This window comes from Amphiprion ocellaris, chromosome 20 (assembly GCF_022539595.1).
Source record: "Amphiprion ocellaris isolate individual 3 ecotype Okinawa chromosome 20, ASM2253959v1, whole genome shotgun sequence".
Classification (NCBI taxonomy): domain Eukaryota; kingdom Metazoa; phylum Chordata; class Actinopteri; family Pomacentridae; genus Amphiprion; species Amphiprion ocellaris.
Genome location: NC_072785.1, coordinates 25,021,665 through 25,042,832, shown reverse-complemented (window position 1 = coordinate 25,042,832; position 21,168 = coordinate 25,021,665). Strand labels below are relative to the sequence as shown.

At 39.0% G+C, this 21,168-nt stretch overlaps 1 protein-coding gene across 5 annotated transcripts in view; it reads right to left on the bottom strand.

The window, feature by feature from the left end:
* Window positions 1-18,402, bottom strand: part of pacs2 (phosphofurin acidic cluster sorting protein 2) — a 93,431-nt gene extending 75,029 nt beyond the window's left edge. For 2 of the 5 annotated variants that reach the window (XM_035955604.2, XM_055005771.1), the window contains exon 1: window positions 18,004-18,401. In XM_035955604.2, coding sequence (XP_035811497.2) covers window positions 18,004-18,122 — 119 coding nt within the window. In that variant the 5' untranslated portion in view covers window positions 18,123-18,401. Of the gene's footprint in view, window positions 1-18,003 lie in introns of all 5 variants that reach the window. The other 3 variants (XM_023286674.3, XM_023286676.3, XM_035955605.2) reach the window with 2 other exon arrangements.
* Between the last annotated feature and the right edge of the window lie 2,766 nt (window positions 18,403-21,168).

Genomic DNA, 21,168 nt, shown 5'->3' with positions numbered 1-21,168 from the left:
TTTGTACTTTGTTGATCAAACATAAGATTTAACCTCTGAAAGGTATGATTTTTTTTTTTAAACCACCAAAATTACATCATTTATCAGAGCCAGAATGTGTAAAAACAGGAAGAATAATCAGATTTTCAACTTTCCGACAGTCTTTAAACTACTCATCTGGGACGTGCTGATCCATCCAAAACCATAACCAAATCTACGCTTAAAATTGTGATATTTTATCGAAAACACTTAATTTCACATCTCATTTGAACAATTTCCAAAAATAAACCTTTTGCACTGACGAGATTCTGCTAAAAAAATTAAATTTTGTGCTTCTCATCACAATCATACAACCTTTAGTGACTCTGCTGTCACCAACAGTCACAGGACAAAAATTCTGGGATTTTCAACTAAACTCGACTGAACTGCAGGTCGTGTAATGTAAAAAGTAAAATATCTATAGAATGTAGTTACCATTTTGTGTAAGTATTGGCTGATGCTTGGAATATTGTTGTACATGTTGATTCCAGATATTTTACGTGTTTGTATAATAAATAATCAAAGAAATTCGACCTTTTTTTCCCATGTTTTTTTCTGATTTATGGCCTTTTAACTTTGCTGGATGCAACAGAGGTACAGGACTTTAGGTTACAGTGAAAAATTAGTCTAGAAACATCACAGGAGCAAAGTTTGCAGATCTTTTACATGCACAAATAGCTCTATAACACACTAAAGAAAAGGGAAAAACAAAAAAAGGACAATATGGGCTCTTTACATCGCGTAGTGGTGGATCAAACACAGAAAACGTCATCAAAACATCACAACGCTGAACCACCATGCTACCGGAGTGACCGAGAAACAGTTAAAACCACAATAGATGCACAAAACGTGGTCACAAAAGAGCATCAGAGAAAATACGTTTGTAATCAGCATTGACTAAATATATTTTTCTTTCTTTCCTCTAATGATTTCTCACACAGCTGAGCTATTTTTAAAGCTTTGTTACATGATGACATCGATAAGTAACGGAAGGCAAAACCTGGACTTTGAACGAGGCGTTTAAGGCTTTCGAAGTTTGCAATCCTTTTACATGCACAAAAAAGCTCTATAACACACTAAAGAAATGGGAAAATCAAAAAATAAAGCATAATAGAGGCTCTTTAAATCCCCAATTGATCGACTGAACGCAAAACATGTCATCAAAACATCACACTGCTGTACATTTATGGGGCTGGAGTGACCTACAAACAGTTAAAACCACACTAGATGCAGAAAATGTGGTTACAAAAAAGCATCATTCTTTGTACTAGAGACAAAGAGAGGTGAACGCCATAAAAGCAATGTAAGTATGTCAGGTATGAGTTGCTGCTGTGGTCTGTGGTGAAACCAGCAGAAGAAGAACGGCAGAGAAGCACGAAGCAGCCAAGACGGCGCTTTATGTTTTGCAGCCAAAGTGTGGAGAATCTAATCCAAGAAGGAACATGAAATGATCTGTGTCCTCCGAGAGCCATGGGGGGCCACGGCACCAACTGGAATACAAATGAGAGCTTTGTATGCAGCGATGTGCAGCCCGCTGCTGCACTCTGCTCCACCCATGATGCCAGACCACCGGACACCCACGGTAATTAGCTGCAGGCCTACAAATCGTGACATTTTGAGCATACAGGACTTCTGAAATCACCGTGAAGCAGATAAATACTCATGTGTGGTCGCTATAATCAGCCTGGAATATTCAAACTGTCCGACAAACATTTGCATGTGTTGTTCAGTCTACAGCTACATGACCCAAACATTACACTCAAACAACAGCCTCCGCTCCTCAAGAAAAACGAGATTCTTTTAAACCTGTCTGCAGGGTTTTGCTCTCATTCAGCCACAGGAGCATTAATCGAGTCCAACACTGATGTTATGCAAAAAAAACTGGCTCGCAAAGTTCCTCCCAAAGGTGTTGGATGCATCAGGAATCTGGGCAGGCCAGTCAAGTTCTTCAACAACAAACTCAGAAAACATTTCTCTACAGGAAATGCATTGTCATGTGAGACACTACTGTCTAAAATACCACTGTGTGCTGTGGCATTAAGATTTATTTTAACAGGAACCAAGCCAAGCCCAAACTATAAAAGAACATCCGGAAACACACCAAAAAAATGGCAAAAATATGCTTCTGTTTACAGGCCATGCGGTGGAATTTATCATCTTTCGTAAACAACAGTAAATACAGTGTAAGCGTCACAAAATAAATCGCAAAGATTTGACTTTATGCAAATATAAACAAGTCAAGATTTATTAATCTGGTTAAATAAATCCAGAGTTTGAAATATGAATGCAAAAGATGTTGATTTATTTGTTACTTTATCAACAGAAAAATCTTCGTCAGCTATTTTGATAATGGATAATCTTTAAAATATCCCAAATTAAGTAAATCTAGATTTAATAATCTGGTTAAATAAATCCAGAGTTTGAAATACAAGCTTCAAATGTAGCCAGAGCACAAATTATGTTGATTTATTTGTTAGTTATCCACAGAAAAAAATTCTGCAACAGTCTTAATAATTGATTGAAAGGCTTTTTTTAAGCAAAAATGACAGAATTTGTAGTTTATCTGTGTCATATTTAGTAGTAAACTGAATACTTTTGTGTTTCGGACTTTTGTTTGGATAAATGAGAACATCTGAGGGCAAAAACTTGGTTTCTTTAAAGCTGTGATTGCTACTTTTGCCACAGTTTTCCACAAATAATGAATTAAAAGAAAAGAAAAATTTCAAATATTTGACAAGAAATATCCTTAAAATATCAAAAATTAAGTAAATCCAGATTTAATAATCTGGTTAAATAGATCCAGAGTTTGAAATACGAGCTTCAAATTGAGCCAGAGCACAAATGTTCATTTATTTGTTAGTTTATCAACAGAAAAATCTTCTTTAACTGTCTTAATAATTGATTGACAGAGAATTTGTAATTTATCTGGCATATTTAGTAATAAACTGAATAGTTTTCAGTTTTGGACTTCTATTCAGACAAATGAGGACATCTGAGGACAAAATGTTGGGTTCTTCAAAGCTGTGATTGGCCCATTTCCCATTATTTTTGTCAAATGATGAAAAAATAAAAGAATAATCTGCAGATTTACACAGTTTTTAATCATCAGTTGCAGTTCCTAAATCTATATCTCAATAAGGCCAATCAATACATGTTCAAAAAGCCCAAACTGACCATCCTCAGGCTTCATTTCATGGTGTCAGAGTTAAAAATTCGGACTAAAGATGGATTAAACCTGCAGCAGACACTTCACAACCCATCAATGACTGAAGTGTCCCAGATAATGATTTTCATACCAGTCGAGTTTGTAAACAGCAGCTATAATTGCAAAAGGGAAAAAATAAAAAGTAGTCCCGGCTCTTTTGTCTCAGTAATTACAGTGGAAATTAACTGTTCAGTCAACAACAGAGAAACCACATCTGCGCTAATCTCCGTGTTGTCGGACTGAAGAGCCCTTCGGCAGAATCTCTCATGGTCGCTCTGACGGGTTGGAAATGGACATTCAGAGCACTTTGTCCATTTATATCAATGTTTATCGACTCAAGTGGCTGAAAGGGTCACACACGGACCGTAACTGCTTCCATCCGACGGCCTGTTAAAAGTTACAGACTAAAAGTGAGTCTACATTTTGGGGGCTCAAGTGGATGTTAATGCAGCGTTTTTTTAAAACCCACTTCAAATGAAAACTCCAAATTTGAAAAATCTGAAACCTTTAGGATTCAAGGTGAGAGCAAAATACAGCTCTTATGAGCCAAAAACATCCAGTGATGGTAAAGAAAGATATTTACAAGCTAAAATATAAATAATAATAATAATAATAATAATAATAATAATAATAATAATAATAATAATAATAATAATAATAATAATAATAATATTAATAATAATAATAATAATAATAATAATAATAATAATAATAATAATAATAATAATAAATATTTCGGTTGTAATGGAAACGTTGATCAGCTCTTCCATTCAGCGCCATCTCTGTGCCATTTGGAGGCAATAACAATATGCAAAATTCAACTTACCGACACACCACATTACCACCTGATAAAGTGCACATGTAGAGAACTAAAGGCCAAGATCCTCCTTTTGGATTCACAGCAGCTACAATGGACTCTTCAATGACCCAATTTCCTGACAAAAGAATGTCAAGCAAACCTTTTGAAAAGATCACGGCAGCATCATGCACTCCTCCACCATCCGTCTGTGTGCTTGCTCTAACTCAAACTAATATATTTCTACACAATATAATAAAGTAGAAAGTCAGAAAATCACTCTGGTGACAAACAAAAGCCGTGGATTTGGCCGGAAAGTCATTCAAACACAGATATTGGAAGGATTGGATTGTGTTGAAGCACTGATTTGAGAGGTCATTAAACAAATCCATGTAACTGAGGTCCAGTTCTGCAGAATAATCCCCTTCTTTGGCATATTTTCACAATATAACAAAACACGCTGGGCTGACTGGTCGATTTGGTAGTCGATATGCTCTCGTCCAACCAAAATCTCATCAGTCAGACAATCATGAAAGAGTGAGAAGCAGCGTTGAATGGAAGCAGCCCCATTAGAGTCCAATATATTTACATGTGACACGACAGACATTGGTTGGTTTCAACCAGTTTCATGGCGGCTCAGAGGACAAGATTTCTGTTATGGGGTCAAACATCACATTTTAACCCGTTTTAAAGCCCGTCTACTCTCTGAGCTGTAACTGAAGCTTTTAATAGCCGCTGTTTGCTAAAACAAACGTGGATTAAAGAGACAGTGAAGCTCCAGACACGGAACATCCGACTAGAACTTCATGAACTGAACTGTTGGAAAATTAAACACAGTTAACCGACCTGATGAGCCATTAAGCCCCTTTCAGACATGAACTCCTTCCTGTTAATCTGACGGCATCATGCCTGAAAGAGTACACTGCACACTTTTCATTTAAATAGTCTGGACTGCACTCTAACTAGGGCAAATCTAGTAAAATTTCCATGTCACTTCCAATGCAGCAAAAACCTGAACTGCATACTTCAAGTCATGTGAGGTGATTTGGGGATGGCTTTAACCACATTTCAGCACCACTGTTGGTCCAAAAACATGACAAAAAAGCAAAAGACACAAGGTGCATTCCGATATCTATACTACTATATAGAACGGCAGAAAAAGATTTAGCACACCAGAATACATAGTATGTCCAATGTAATATGCCAAAAATACCCTAAAGTCTTACTACATCTGCTGGGATTTTGCATCCCATACGCCGTAGTGTCACACAGATAACAGCTCATTTCCCACAACAGACTGCAAAGGTTAAAGTTTAACGCGCATTATTGTGACAAAGTGGTACATCCCACTTCTGTGCATGCTGCATGAAACAGTGAGTACTTTGTGAGGGCAGCTGTTAAAGTAAAAACTAAAAGTATGCGATTTAGAACAAAGCCACAGTTTGCTGCCAAAATCATGAAACATCTATCTCATTCATGTCGCCCTTCAATTTCTTTCGATTACAAAATGAAATGTTAATAAAATCAAAACTTTACCGTCGTGAAAACAAAGACTAGTGGGTCCAATTAGAACTTTGTGAACTTTCCAAACTTTGTTGCTTCCAGCTGTTTAGAACTACTTCCTCTGAGTTTATTAAATACCTGCAACATCAATTTGTTGCTTCCAGCTGTTATTTCGTCTGAATTTATTAAATGCATGTAGCATGTATTTAATAAACCAAGCAAAGAAGAGTTCACATTATATTTACTGCAAATTTTGCTCTGAGGCCAAGCCAAATGGAAGATGCAGCTTATATACTGTATGTGGCAACACATTGGTGGTCATCATTAACACCCTAATACAAAGATTACTAACATTTAGTCATTATTCTCAGCATTAGTTCATTGCCTGACAAACCAGCAGGTATTAAAATAGTATAGTTCATAGTATCAATCATTTTTGGCAATTAAAACATCATGCACAGAGAGAAAAAAGTTGCAAGGACGGTGGTATTTAGCTAGATGTGACAGTTTCCATTTTATATGATTATGGCACACAATTTTGACGGCTTGAATGCTTATTTTCTCGAGCCTCTGTGCAGCCTGAGTTTGTCGCTTTGAGCTATTTAGAACTATTTCCTCAGAGCTTATTAAATACCTGCAACATTATTTTGTTGCTTCCAGCTGTATAGGATTCTTTTCTCTAAGTTTATTTAATACCTACAGCATCATTTTGTTGCTTCCAGCCGTTTAGAACTATTTCCTCTGAGTTTATTAAATACCTGCAGCATCAACCAGCAGCAGGATCCATATGAGTGTCTTTAAAGAGAAAGTTTTTGTGCACATTTAGGCATGCAGAGCAACATCAGTAACTTCATTAACTTAAATTATCCCTGACATGGACACAGGATCAATCGGAGTCTATCGGTTAGTTGAACTGGGAACATTTCCTCACCGCAGACAGGTAAATCATTTGTTAAACAGCGGTTGTCGTCAGGTTGCATTCTGAGCTCCATCACAGCTGGAGGGACATTTTTATTTCACAGTTGGTAGAGTATGAGTTAGATTATCATCACACATGGACAGAAATGACTGTGTTTAGGAAATCTTAAATAAAAACAGGCAGTTCGATATTTGGACAGTTTAAATAGCTTGCTTGACATACAGTTCAGTTTATTATTGCATTATACATCACTTGTGTGTAAGACAAGTATCATATTGTGTTTCTCTCATCGCTGAGTTGGTTTATGGCTGAATGAAGCCCTGAGGAGCATTAATATAGAAGCGGCTTTTGTCTGAATGGCAGAATGCTTCCACTTTAACAGACTGATGAAGCAGCAATATTCCGCATCTCAAAAGGGTTTTATTTTCGTTATTAAAATCCCCACGACTTCACTCAGCACCTGTATTGCAGCAGATTAGCAGGACCACGCTGCCGCAGCTCGCTCAGCATCCAGGAGGCCAGAGAGGTTATGTTTACAGGCTTGTAAAGCGATGCTTATTTCTGACTGGCAGCGATAATGAATGCTCATTTTCTGCGGCCATCGTCCAGGGGCACAGATGAAAAGGTTTACTCGCCGATGCCAACCTCAGGATTTTCAGCGTGTCCGTCTGTCCATCGGTGGAAACACGGACCGGGTCATATGACTCAGCCACCCAGGAGCGAGCTGCCAGACGTGGCACAGCAGCTTTCCTAATTACTACAATATGCTAAACCTTCTAAGCTCTCCTCCCAGGCCGCAAGTTGTCCAAAAGGAGCCTGACCTACATTTCTCCTCCAAGCTCTGAATTCAGAAAAAAAAAGTTCTTAAGCCTCAGTGAAGGCAGAACTGAAATAGCAACACCCTCTTCTCACACGAGCTGCGATTCAGCCTGCAGGAGAATAAAAAAAAAAGGTGCATTCATGAGGCAAAAAAATGCAATAAGAGATGTGATGAATACTGCAGCTGGCAACACTCTCCAGCAAGCATGCAGAAAATTAATAATCAGCAGCCGGTGCAAAGATATACCTGATGCTTCCGCTGCCAAAGTGCACAGTAATATAAACACTGTTGCTGTGGAAATGGGTGACTAATGTATTACGAGGATTTCCCTGGAAAGTCAGTGTTTGGAGGCACAAATCACATAAAAAAACAAAAAAAACAAAACCGCACTGGAAATATGACTGCAGAGAGAAACAACAAGCGCAGTCAGAGCAGGAGGTTGAAATAATCAACACAGGAGCAAAGGAACAACTGGAAATGAATGAAAACACAGAAATCGCATGAAATAAAAGCGACAAAATGTGAAAAATGAGGCAGAAAATTTGAATTTCAGCCAGAATCCATGTTATTAACTGTCCTAAATACGCATTTCTCTTCACTCAAAACATTTTTTTTTTAAATTTTAACTAGACTTTTTAATGCTGAATAGAGAATCAGCACCCAAAAACTCATCAATATTCCCCTTCAGTGTGACCCTGGACTTCAGACACCTCAGAACATTTCATTCAGGGACAGATGATTCAAAGCAGGACGAGGCAGCAGGCACACTGAGCTCTAGAAATGTCACATTTCCTTTCACTAAGCCTCGACTGTTCGTGAGCAGCCTCGATGTATAATCTCATCTACATCTGGCACAACGTTTTGACACATTTCTCTGTCTCTCTGTTGCTGCCTTTTCAGCCTGATAACCTCGTTTTTTGTTTTTTTTTTTTTCTCTGCATTACCCCTCCGAAGTGCTGGAACATGGGACGGAGTAAACAGGCCCTGTGTAATCACGGAGCTCTCTCAATAACTTGAGCCACATTTGGAAATAAGGTCACCTCTGCAGCCAACAATCGGAGAAAATCCAGTTTGATGACGCTCGACAGACAGGGAGTTTATCTATTAGCAGAATAGAGATTTGTGGATTTAACGAACAAAGCGGGCATTGTCATCGTTACATCATATGATTAACAAGCAGTGAATTAATGTTTTGTGACCCTTCGGAGCAGAAAATAAGTAGGTTTTGATCAAATGATCTCATTTGTACGCTACCTCTGACATGTATTTGTATTTCGCATATATAATAGTGCCTCCCTGGATAATAATGCAGATAGAAATGAGCCTGTAGCTAAATCTGGTACAATACATGTTTTTGTTAATGGCATTAATGTTCTCATGCATAGTCGAATGAACAAATGAATAACAAGCAATGTAAATCATCTCACTGTCTTTTAAGTCAATTCTATCTGAGCAAACCACTCATTTGTGATGAAAATAAGATGCGTTTATAACCCTTCAAAAAGCTTGTAAGAAATAGTGAGAATATTAGAAGAGAAAACTGAATATTTAAAGTGAAAGCTGCAGCAAAAAGTCCAAAATTTTAACCTTCTGAAGTCAAAAATGTCCTTTCTGCAGTAAAACAAAGTTTTCTAAAGCCATAAATCATTTTTTTAAAAAAGAAAGTTGAATTTCTTTGATTATTTCACAAAAAAATTAATCTAAATGTTCATGTATATTTAACTCTTTTTTTTTCTCCACACTTGTCTCATATTAGCTTTGCGTAAACACATCCTGCAGTTCAGCCGAGAAGTCTCTGAATTTTTGTCATGTGATCGTTGGTAACAGCTGAGTGCCTAAAGACTTCACAGTTGTGAAGAGGAACACAGAATTTTTTTGTTTTTGAGAGAATCTGGTTGGAGCAAACTGTTAATTTTTTTTGCTTTTTTGTTTAATGAATCATGTAAAATGAAAAAGAAAATTGAGGCTAAGTAAAAGTTCAAATAACATCAAGCTATACAGAATGCAAAATGAACATGCAGAAAATAATATGCAGAAAATAAAAGTAATTGCAAACTAATAGTAGAAGAACATACACCCACCGGCCACTTTATTAGGTACACCTGTGAAATCTAATGCTATCCAATTTTGCGACGATTCCACATTCACCGCTTTTATTAACATTGTCAAACTGGTGATAATTAAACTTTATGGACTGCATCATATTTAAACATGTTTCTAATATTTGCCCTCCTCTTTTATGCTAATGAGTTGAACAAATATTAGGAACGTCTGTAATTGTAAATCAGTCAAATAAACCCCCGCCACCTCCCGTTACTGCGACATTAAGATGATAAATGGTACGCATGTGTATTTATGTGCACAATGTTTGGTAGTGCATGTAGCTGTTAAGCTAATGCTAATGCCAATGGTTTGCTGCCATTTGACCTGGAACTAGCACGCAACCTTCAAATTAAAAAGCCTACCTGCTGCCATAAAACAGCAGCTGCAAAACCAAAATAATTAGCTGAAAGATGTTACACTTTTTAGAGAGATGACACTTTCTATGAACCACGTCTCACTGCATTTTAGAGGCCAAACAACAGCGTCTGAAATGCAGATAATGACCAGACATTTATCAGTCCCTGTGGATACGTCTGGCAGCAACACTTTGCTGAGTCAATTCTGTCTAATATCCTTTTAATAAGCCGTTCTTATCATGTGGCGGGTTCAGCTGGATGCCATTTAGTCTGCACTGCTTCACCCGGAGGTTTTATTTAGTCTTTAGACCTGCTGAAGAGGACGTTATGCCCCCAAGACCGAACATTTACAGCAGGTTGGTTTTAGCTCGGCTGCATCTAAAGTGACATTTTCCTTTAAGAAGTGCTGCTGAGCTGAGAAACAAATGTAATTCTGGACCCCATATCTCAAGAGGCACATGTTCTGTTTTCCCAATTAGCATGAATTTAATTTTATGCTAATAGAACGTTGGCGCTGCAGATGCATGCAGAATATAGTGTTATTCCTTTTCTGAGCCCAAACACAAAAGCTCACTTTTCAGGCATTTTCACAACCGTTCTTCACCTAAAAGAAGATTGGCTCCTTTATGTGTTTCCTAGAAGCAGCTAATATGGACTTGATCACATGCAGACGTGTGTTAAGGCAGGATATTTACAGTAATCTGCTGTTTATGTCTACACTTTATCATCTCTGACGTGCAGCCGGAGCCCCTATCAGTCTCGTCCTTTCAGCTCCAGCTAAATACAGTGTAAACACATTGTGCACACAGAAAACATAGAGACCGCCGCATTTCTGCTTTTTGCAAAACAGATATTATCAACGCGGGTTTGCAGAAATCAAATATTGTCCATGAGGGGGGATAATAGGAGAATAGAAAAAGCAGGCGGTGAGGCGTGGAGCCGACCACTGAGGCATGATGGGAGTCAGCTGGAGGCAGAATTGATCGGCCTACAGAGTCACAAAGCGTCTCAAATGTGTTTGTGGTTGGTGGGTGAGGAGACGACTGTCCTTCCCCGTCCTCACCCGTCCATCCGTCCGTCCTCCAGGACGAGCTGCATCAGCAATACAGGAGGAGTCTTACATAAGAGCCTTAACTTAACATTCAAAGAACATGGCTGGAAATTCACTCGGCAAAGAGAACAAGCAAGTCACAAACATATGGTGAGGTGTTTGAAAGATAGACTAGGTTTGTATTGCACATACACTACAGGCCTAACATTTGGAAACAACTTCAAATTTCTGTTCACAATGTGTTCCTTAAAAAGGTAAAAATAACAAAAACCAGTATGAATTAACTCTTCTAATTCAAGATATCTGTAAATGTCTTCTTGACTGGTCAGAACGACCTTGTTGAGATCTGTAATTTGAATTCTGGACAGTAAAACTTGGCTAATAAAGGTTAAAGCAACAATATTGGACTATATCAACAGCTGCTGGATGGATTGCTATGGAATGTTGAACAGATACTCATGATACCCAGAGGATGAATCCTACTGACTTTACTGATCATCTGACATTTAGTGTAGCAACACCATGAGGTGGACATTTTTTTTTTTTATTTTAAGCAAAATATCTCATCAAGAATTCAATCTGTTGCCATCAAGTATGAATCAAACATTCATGTTCTCTAGGGACTGAATCTTACTGAATTTGATGAATTCTATTGACTTTGAAACCAACCAACTCTAGTGACACAATGAGGTTGGAATTCGGGGGCTTAGGTGAAATATCTTGCAACTACGGGTTGGATTGCCATGAATATTGCTAAACATATTCATGCCCCCCAGAGGATGACCTACTGTCATAACTTTGTGGCTTCCAAATTTTTTCATTAGAAATGCAACTTGCAAAATTTAGGACTCAGGACTCGGTTTTGTCAATTTTAGCATGCAAACATGTAAAACCGGAATGGTGAACATGGCAAATACAATACTTGCCAACAAATTAGCATCATCATTGCAAGCACATTAGCATGTTAGCTCGCGGGACTGCTGGCGCGGCCTCTTCGTCTTGTTCAAACTCGCAAACATTGGTACAGAACAGGCACCGAGTGCACGACAACAAGGACAACAAAGGGGAACATGAAACAATGAGAGGCTTCAACTGCCCCTCATCCATCCTACTCTAAATTCCCTCAGTGTGACCGTCCCAGGCTGATGGGGGACAAAAGGCCGAGTGTCTCGCTGCCGCTCAAAGCGACATCTCAGCACTCTCGCCTCCAACAGGCCCAAATATGACGGCCTACTGGCTCCAGCTGCCACTCGAGGGGCTCCATTCAATCCCGGCTCTGTCTCCGAGATTGGCCCCATCTCTGGCGGCCACTCGCCTGTGGGCCGATGTGCAGAAATGCAACGTATGACTGCTTCAAGAAATACCAAGATGAAACACAGCTCCTTGACCTTGGATCTGAAGAGCGGAGAGAGGCTTAGGTGGCGGTAATTACCTCAAAATTTGCCCCTGAATTCAGATTTCCTTTTCTTTCAGATCCTTCAGTGCTTGACAAGGTTTCTGCCAGCAAGAAGTACACCAAGACATAATTAAACGTGCCCTAAGATCATCTGAAAACATTTTTCCCATTGCAAACTGTAATATGAAAAGAATGATGCCATGAAATTTAGTAGAAATGTTCATGGTCTCTAGAGGGTGCATCCTCATGGATTTGCTCATGCCCTGGTGTTTCAAATGGCAACCTAGAGTGAGAGAGAAACTTGACATATCTAGTAAAATATCTCAGTATGTGCTGGACAAATGGGTAATAAATTTCATATAGACATTTGTGTTCCTCAGAGGATGAATCTTCATGAATTTGCTGATCCCTTGACTTTTCATATAGCACTTCCAGCAAGGAAGAAATTTGATATAACTAGTAGTACTCCCAACATTTACTACCTCTAGACATTCATGATCCCCAGAGGATAAATCCTACTGACTTTTGATCTCCTGATTTTTGTTCTAGTACCACCATGAAGTTAACATTTTTACTTTTCAATGACAAGTATTAAGTCAAATGGAAAGAAATTTTGTATAAACGTTCATGGTCCCCTGAAGAGGAATCCGTATGAACTTGTTAATCCCTTGACATTTCAAGTAGCACTTCCAGCAAGGAAGTAAGTTGAGACATCTAGTAAAATATTACATCATTTACTAGATAGGTGGTCATGAAATTTTATACAGATATTCGTGGTCCACAGAGGATGAGTCTTTATGAATTTGATGATCTCCTAATGTTTCATGTAGCACCTCAAGCAAGTAAGAAAGAAATTTGACACATCTAGTAAAATATTTCAACATTTACTAGATAGGTGGTGATGAAATTTTATATAGACATTTGTGGTCCCCAGAAGATGAGTCTTTACAAACTTGATGATCCCCTGATGTTTCATGTAGCACCTTAAGTAAGTGGGAAATAAACATATCGAGTAAAATATCTTCACATTTACGTGATAGATAGCCACGAAATGTCATAAAGATATTTGTGATCCCCAGAGGATGAATCCTACAAATTGAAGTGATCTCCTGACTTTTACTTTCGTGTCACCATGAAATTGACATTTTCAATCAGAATTATTTAATCAAGTGGCAAGAAATTTAGTAGAAATGTTCATGGTCCTCTGAGGATTAATCTTCATAATTCTGCTGTTTCCTGTAGCCTCTGAAGCAAGTAAAGAATCTGACATATCTAGTGAAATATCTTAGGACGTAGTAGATAGATGGGTGTCAATTTCATACAGATTTTCCTGTGCAGAAATGCAAACGATGCCCACTTCAAGACATTCCAAGATGAAACGCAGCTCGTTCCCTTGGATCTGAAGAGCGGAGAGAGGCTTAGGTGGCGGTAATCGCGGTGGCGGCTTGATTGATTTTGAGGTCTGAAGAGGCTCTTGGAAGGCTCGTCCATCCTTAGGAATAAGTGTGCAATTACAGCAACGCATTCAGATGAAGCGAGCGATAAAAAGGCGCAGTTGGTTTTCATTCAAATGCCTCTCACGATGAGGTGACACAACAGAATGTCAGGGAGACTAGCAGAGCATAAAAGTGGTATAATAAGGACAGCCAGTCGGTGTAGCCTTCATGTTTTTCATATTCTGCCTTAACATTATGAGCAGCAGCAGCAGAAGAAAAGCCTCATAAAAACTGCATTTCAGCTGCTGCTTCTCCTTTTTTTTGTGACATCTGGGTTTCGACGAGCAATTATCATCCCGCCGCCCTCCAAGGCAGGCGATTAAAGGCCCTCCTTCACCTCTGATAGGTGATTATTAAGTACCCTGGCGTGGAGCAGCACGTGTCCTGAAGCGACTCTGGGAAACGTGAGATCGGTGCCGAGGCAGCGTTTCTACAAGCCTTCCAGACTAATAGCCTTCGAGCCTCAGAGACCTCGGAGAGCAGGAGGAAGAAGTTACAGGATAAATTGATAAAAATCAGGAGAAAGGCGCAGGGTACAAGTTTAAATTAAAAATGCTACTTGGTCCCTGATGGCAGACAACAGCTTGACTTACCGTTAGAACTTTAATGAATCCATGTCTGGTAAACAGACGCCAGGAAGGATTAAAACACAAAAAGTTTGTCCTCTTTACATGACTCACATTTAAACTCTCATTTTAATATTTTGAATATTTGAATAATTTGCCCTTGAATTCGGACTTCCTTTTGTGTTTGATCCTCCAGTAACTTGTCAAGGTTTCTGCCAGCAAGAAGTACACCAAGACATAATTAAGCACGCCCTAACATCATTTAACCACATTTTTTCCTATTACAAAATGTAATAAGAAAAGAATGATATCAAGAAATTTTCAAGAAACGTTCATGGTCCCCAGAGGACGCATCCTCATGGATTTGCTTCAGCCCTGGCATTTCAAATAGCATCTTAGAGTGAGAGAGAAATTTGACATATTGGGAAAAATATCTCAACGTGGGCTGGATTGATGAGTATGAAATTTCATATGAAGATTCAGGATCCCCAGAGGATGAATCCTACTGACATCAGTGATCTCCTGATGCTTCCTCTAGTGCTACCATGAATCTGACATTTTTATTTTTTGGTAAAATATCGTATACTGTGGGAGTACTTGCCGTGAAATTTGATGCAAACATTACTGGTCCCCAGAGGATGAATCTCCATGAATTTTACTGATCTCCTGACATTTTTGTGGCACAATCAAGTAAGCTGCTTGAGTCATCCAGTAAACTATAATCAACTTGCATTGAAACTTTAATGAGTCCACGTGAGGTAAACAGACACCAGAACAGGTCAGGTTTATCCTGCAATCATGACTCACATTTAAACTCTTATTTTGACAACAGAACAGTGCAGTTATTGTGTAGGATGGCAAAAAACATATATTTTCCCATATTAATGTATGAATGAAGACTTAAACTTCATCTGCTCTTGAGAAAGTAATAATTTAACCTTGAATTCAGCTTTCCTTTTCTGTTACATCCTCCAGTAACTTGTCAAGGTTGCTGTCAGTAAGAAGTACACTTAGACATAATTAAACATGCTCTAAGATCAGTTTAACACATTTTTTCCTGTTACAAACTGTAATAATAAGCTGTATTCTGAAGGCTCACCAGATGGTATAAGAAAGGAGTTGATAAATAATGACACTTTCACGTGAGTCACCTTCAGATGTTACCGTAAACTCACATTTTGTGCCAGAACATTTGCCTCTCAGGCTTCTTATCTGGTAGGGAAGAAAACACCAAATCTGTTTATCCACCAATGAATACATAATCCCACGTGTTCATTCACAGTTTTGATGCCTTCAGTGAGAATCTACAATGTAAATAGTCATGAAAATAAAAATTAAATGAGAAGGTGTGTCCAAACTTTAGACTGGTAACGCATATGTAAACTGTGATTTCACTAATTAAGCATACTGGCCTTAGTTCAGCTCCACTTGTCAATAAAAACAAAACAAAAACACTGAATTAAACCCACGAACAATCACTGTCTTTCTACTGATTACTCCTCTGGGCCATAGAAATCAAATATTTTCCAAAAACTGTGAAGAAAACGAAAAGAAAGTGAGCACTGAGCTTGTTTCTCCACCTCAGACGGTTGATTTGACGTCTGATGAACCAGAAGCTGCTCAGCTCTAAAGTCTGACTGACAGCATCAATACTGAGCTGCAGCCTTTAACACAAACCGACTGCAGCGGTGAAGCTTCTAAAGTCACCAACACATCAACGAAAGCGGCTTCGTGTGACGCTGACGAACGTGCAGGGTCCCCGAGGGTTGAACCTTCCACTCTTTAGCTACAGGAAGCTTTTCATCTACGAGTCCTGAATAACATCACAGCTCTGCTATTCCTGGAAGTGAATTATTTCAGCTAAAAGCAAAGCAAAGCAAAGCCCACTGAAGGTATTACGTTAAGAGGATGGACAGCGGCGAAGGAGACGCATTTATTGGCCGGAAAAAGTAAAAAAACACACATTTACTCCCACATATTCTCATATTAATTACAGCTTTTTCTATAATTTCCACGTTCAGGCCGACAGCTGCTGACGGATGTTGGTCAAGTTTAAACCTCAGACATCCTGAGCTGAATATTCACCACATTTCAACTCTAAAAAATGCTTTTTCTGACGTCCTCTAATGAGGTTTTGGCTTCGATTTCACGGCTAAAGAAGGAGTTTTCAGGAACAGCTGCATATAAGGTCGATTGATTAAACGCCTGCGCATTTATTCAACCCACAGTTAGATCCTTTCTGCTCACAGTGTTTCACTTATTTCTGTTTTTTAATCACAGCGTCAAGGTTTCTGCTGATGCTTCAGTGAGGATTACATAAGCTGGAGATACAACTCTATTTTCTGCTGTACAATCAATAAAATGATTAATTAAGATGGGAAACGTGAAAAAAATGAGACCGCTGCACATTCCCAAAGCCAAGTAAGCTGCAATATATTAAGTGCAGGATCATAAATAGACAAGATACAAGCAAATCATCATAAAAATGTGGCTATAAGTTATTATTTGTGCATAAATATGACCTTAATTATTGTGCAAAAGCCTCAAAGGTGTTTCAAGAAGCATTTATCGAGCAAAAGTGTCAAACTTTTACTAATTCCAGCATCTAAAATGTAAAGATTTGCTGCTTTTCTTGTATAAATGAGCATAACTGTATTTTTAAGTGTTTTGCATCATTGTATAAATGAACAAGTTTGGGTTTTGGAGCGTTGATTTCATAAAATAAGAGTCTCTCCAGTTGAGAAAATAATACGAAATGGCACCACAGGGGCACAAACCTTAAAATTAAATGTAAAAATGTCATTTATTTGACAGCACGGGTTCCCAAACTATTATCAATTTCAGCATCTGTGTCTAAAATCATGTCAAAAAGTTTGTGTTTTTGAAGTGCTGAGTTACTCCAGGAGATAATAACTACAAAAAAAACCACCTGAGAACAACCTGAGTAGAAACCTAACACACTCACATGGTTGTTTGTGTTGAAAAGTTAATTAAATGTGATCAATTCTGATGATTTTCACTTTTGAACCATTTTGCAATATGAGATGTCACCACAGCAGCACAAATATTAAAATAAAATGAAAAGTTGGCATCAGTTACTTGCAATTTAATATTATTTTATAGTAATCCAGTCAAAGTAAACTGTGTATAAACTGTTGCACTGAGTAAACATATAGTAAATAGGAGCTGCAGACTTGTACATTTTTCAACTTTTACGATAATTATGGCTCAAATATGTGGTTTCTAATCATTTCTAAATGTTATTTGTGTCTTTCAGAGCCGCATGTGATGTTTACTGGAAATCTGAGGCAACAATACAATAAAAGCAGCATCAAGAAGCCCTGAGGCTGCAACACATCACCTCCTGTTTTCATTATTTTCTGCCATTTCACATAATCAATGGATGACTCGATAATGAAAATAGTTGCTGGCTGTTCTCCCAGCATGGCTGAACTCAGATCAGTTTCAGAGCTGTGATGAGCACCACTAATATCACAACCTGAGCAGTGAATCTGACTTGATTTCTGCAGCTTTGTGGGTCACAGGAGCCTCCAGAGAGACCTGGCAGCAGGATGGGCACCCAGCAGGCAGCTGAGAGGACGTGAATCTGCAGGAACACACCTGCCCAGGTTGCTCTGGAGCCTCCTGCTGCTCTGGAGCCTCCTGCTGCAGAGGCTCCTCTCCGGGCCTGCAGGGGCATCTTCTGGGACAATGACACAGCTCAGCCCGGCAGGATCTCTACTGACAGCGGAGCTAAAGTTTGCAGCGTCCTACCTGGGGATGCAGTTCGGGGAGGATCCGTCAATCTCCCAGGTGGCGAACAGGTTCATGGGCACCGGTCTGTTGAGCGCCCCGCCGCCGGGGAAGCTCAGCCGGCCGCTTCTCTCCGCCATGGTCCGGGCTACGGGCGGGACCGTCCGACACCGAGGTTTGTAAACAGCAGCAGCAGCACCGGTGCGGCTCTTCTCCGGGTCTCGGGGTGTGAATCCGCGCTGGGAGAAGAATCACGTTAAAGCGGCCGAGGACGAGCTCATTTCTCCGTCCGAGGGGAGCCGGTGTGGGTCGTCCGTGCCAGGGAGGGACTGCAGCGGAGCGGCAGGACGGAGCGGACCGACCGCGGAGCTTGTTGTGCCCACCACGCTGCTCCGGTGGTATGGAGGGCGATCAGTGCCGCACCGAAGAGGAGGAGGAGGAGGAGGAGGAGGAAGTGTAGGAGGGGGAGGAGGAGCAGCTTCATCTGTTTATCGCTGCCTCATCAGACACATTATGACCACTGATAGGTGAAGTGAAGACCATTGATCATTTTGGTACTATGTGGTGTTCTGCTGGAAAACTTCTAGTTTTGGCATTCGTGTTAATGAGACTAAACCCTGTAAAACCCACCGTTGCAAAAATACAACTTCAGTTTTATTATAGACAATGACTATGTGGCCTGAACACAGAAAGTCTAGTTTTGCATTGTAAACAAAACCTGAACTAAATAGAGAAACACTGGATTTGACCTGCAGGTTCAGGAGAAGGATCCTCAGCTCCTTGGTTTGCAAAATACATGTAAATGATGTGTTTTGTGTCACCTGGCATAAACTGAAACCGGTGACACTGAAAAGATACGGGCAGACAGAAGACATGAAGAAAGAAATTAATATTGTTGTTGATTGTTGTTGTTTGTGCAGACATGGAAAAAGCACAAACTGCTGCTGCTATCTTATGAGAACACCCTAAAATGTAACCTACTCCTATTAATGTTTGTCCTGTTATTGGTACTTTTGCTGAAAAAGACAGACGTTACAATGAACTGAAGCTGAGATATAAAAACATAGAAGGGCATGACTATTAGCCCTGCAACATCCGCTACACAAACAACCATTAATCCATCAATAATCCATCTTTAGTCATGACTTTGTGGAGAAAGAGCAGATTTTTCTCATAGTGGCACTAATTTTCTTCTGCATCTCACTAAGCGCCTGTCATACCCCTCCAGAACATACGTCACCAGACTTCCAGCTGCACCATCAGGTAAAAGTGTCACCTGGATGTGATCAGAGGATGAAAATGAAAGCGTTCATTCTGCAGTTAGATGCGTCACGTGATCAATATGTAATATACGTTATGAGGGGCAGGATTTACTGCAAGTGGAGCAATATTGTAGTAATTTATACACAGTTAGATGGTATTAGTCAGCCTCAAGATACACTTATTTAGTCATTTATTTATTTATTTTCATCTTTGATCTTATTGTGAAGTATTGGATGGTTATAGTTTGTTCAATGGAGCCATGTGAGAACTTTAAGAAGACAACTCTCTTTTTCTGCACTGTATCGAAGTAAACTAGACTAGTGTTTTTTGACAATTACTGGGATATTTTCGTATTTTTTGAATTTAGCATGTTTTTGGTGTGTAAAATCTTAATGTTACTTCGAAAACCAGTGGCTGCTGCTGCCAAATTAATATATTTTAGTAAAACATATGCAAATATTTTCTGATGAAATGATAAAATTCATGTGTAAAGTAGCAAAAAAGGGACATACTCGCATATAACTGTGCTTAAATACAGTGCTTCAGTTAATTACTGCTCATTAAATGTAATATTCTTGCAGAAAGACGTGTAGAAAGTAACTTAATCTGCTAATTTTAGTCTAGATCTTTACCTGTGCACATCCACATTCATCTTTCCAATACAACTTCAGTACCGAGGTGCTTTTGAGCAAAGTTTATTATATTCACTATTAAATAGTGATGATTTATTCTTATTTTGGACGTCCATCTATGTAGTGGAATCGTAATACAAGCAGGTGCTGCCACCATGTGGTGAACCTGAACAGTGAGGCTGAATATAATTAAATGTTCAGTTTTAGACCAAAGAATCGTGTTTTAATCGAGCATCTTGCAGAGTATCTGCTCCTCTTTCCAGGCTGCAGGGTCATTTTAAGAATTAGTTACAGCTGCTGGATAATCTGTCACCATATTAATCCACAGATTATTAATCTATCAGTGTGTTTTTGTCAATAGTGGCTGCTCTCTAAACTCTGCATCATAAAATGTATTAAAAATAATCTTATCTGTCAGTAAATTTCAGTGTTTGTTTGCTTGACACTTTATAAAGACAGTCAGGTGTTTGGTTGATCAGACTCACGAAGATAACTTCAGAATGACTCCAGTTTTCAAAAGTCAGTAGGTGGAACTGAACAGGACTTGGAACTTTGAGGATTCGGGAGTCTTTTTTGCCGAGTCTGTGTGGAGGAATGTTCTGTTTTCTCTGTGGAAAGTCAGAGAGTTCAGTTTAAAGATAGAAAACAACCACAAAGAGACACAAAACATTCACAAAGACGTAAAAATGACCACAAAGAGACATAAAATGACATAAAACAACCACAGAGACACTAAACATCAACCAACACACACAATATGACAACAAAGACTCACATATTAACCACAAAGAGACTCAAAATAGACACAAAATGGCTTCCAAGATGCACAAAAGAACAACAAAGAGACACAAGTTAACCGCAAAGACACAAGATGACAAGAAGATGCAAAACAATGACTAAAATATTCAAAGACTCACAAAATTAGTAGACACAAAACAAAGACACACAAAATGACCAGGGGTATTTAAAAAGCCTGAATGACCACAAAGAGACTCAAAACTAAGATATGCAAAATGACAACAAAGACACACAAAACACTCACAAAGACACAGAACAACCTGAGAAACACAAAATTATCAAAAACACACAAAATGACAAAGAAACATATTAACCAGACGCACAAAACATTCAGTCATGGCTACAAAGACACAGCACAACCTGAGAAACATAAAAAATGATCAAAAGCACACAAAATGACAACAAAGACACACAAAATACACTAAAGAGAAAAGACACAAAACAAAGACACACAAAATGACAAAGACGCAAAACAACCTGAGAAACAAAACAT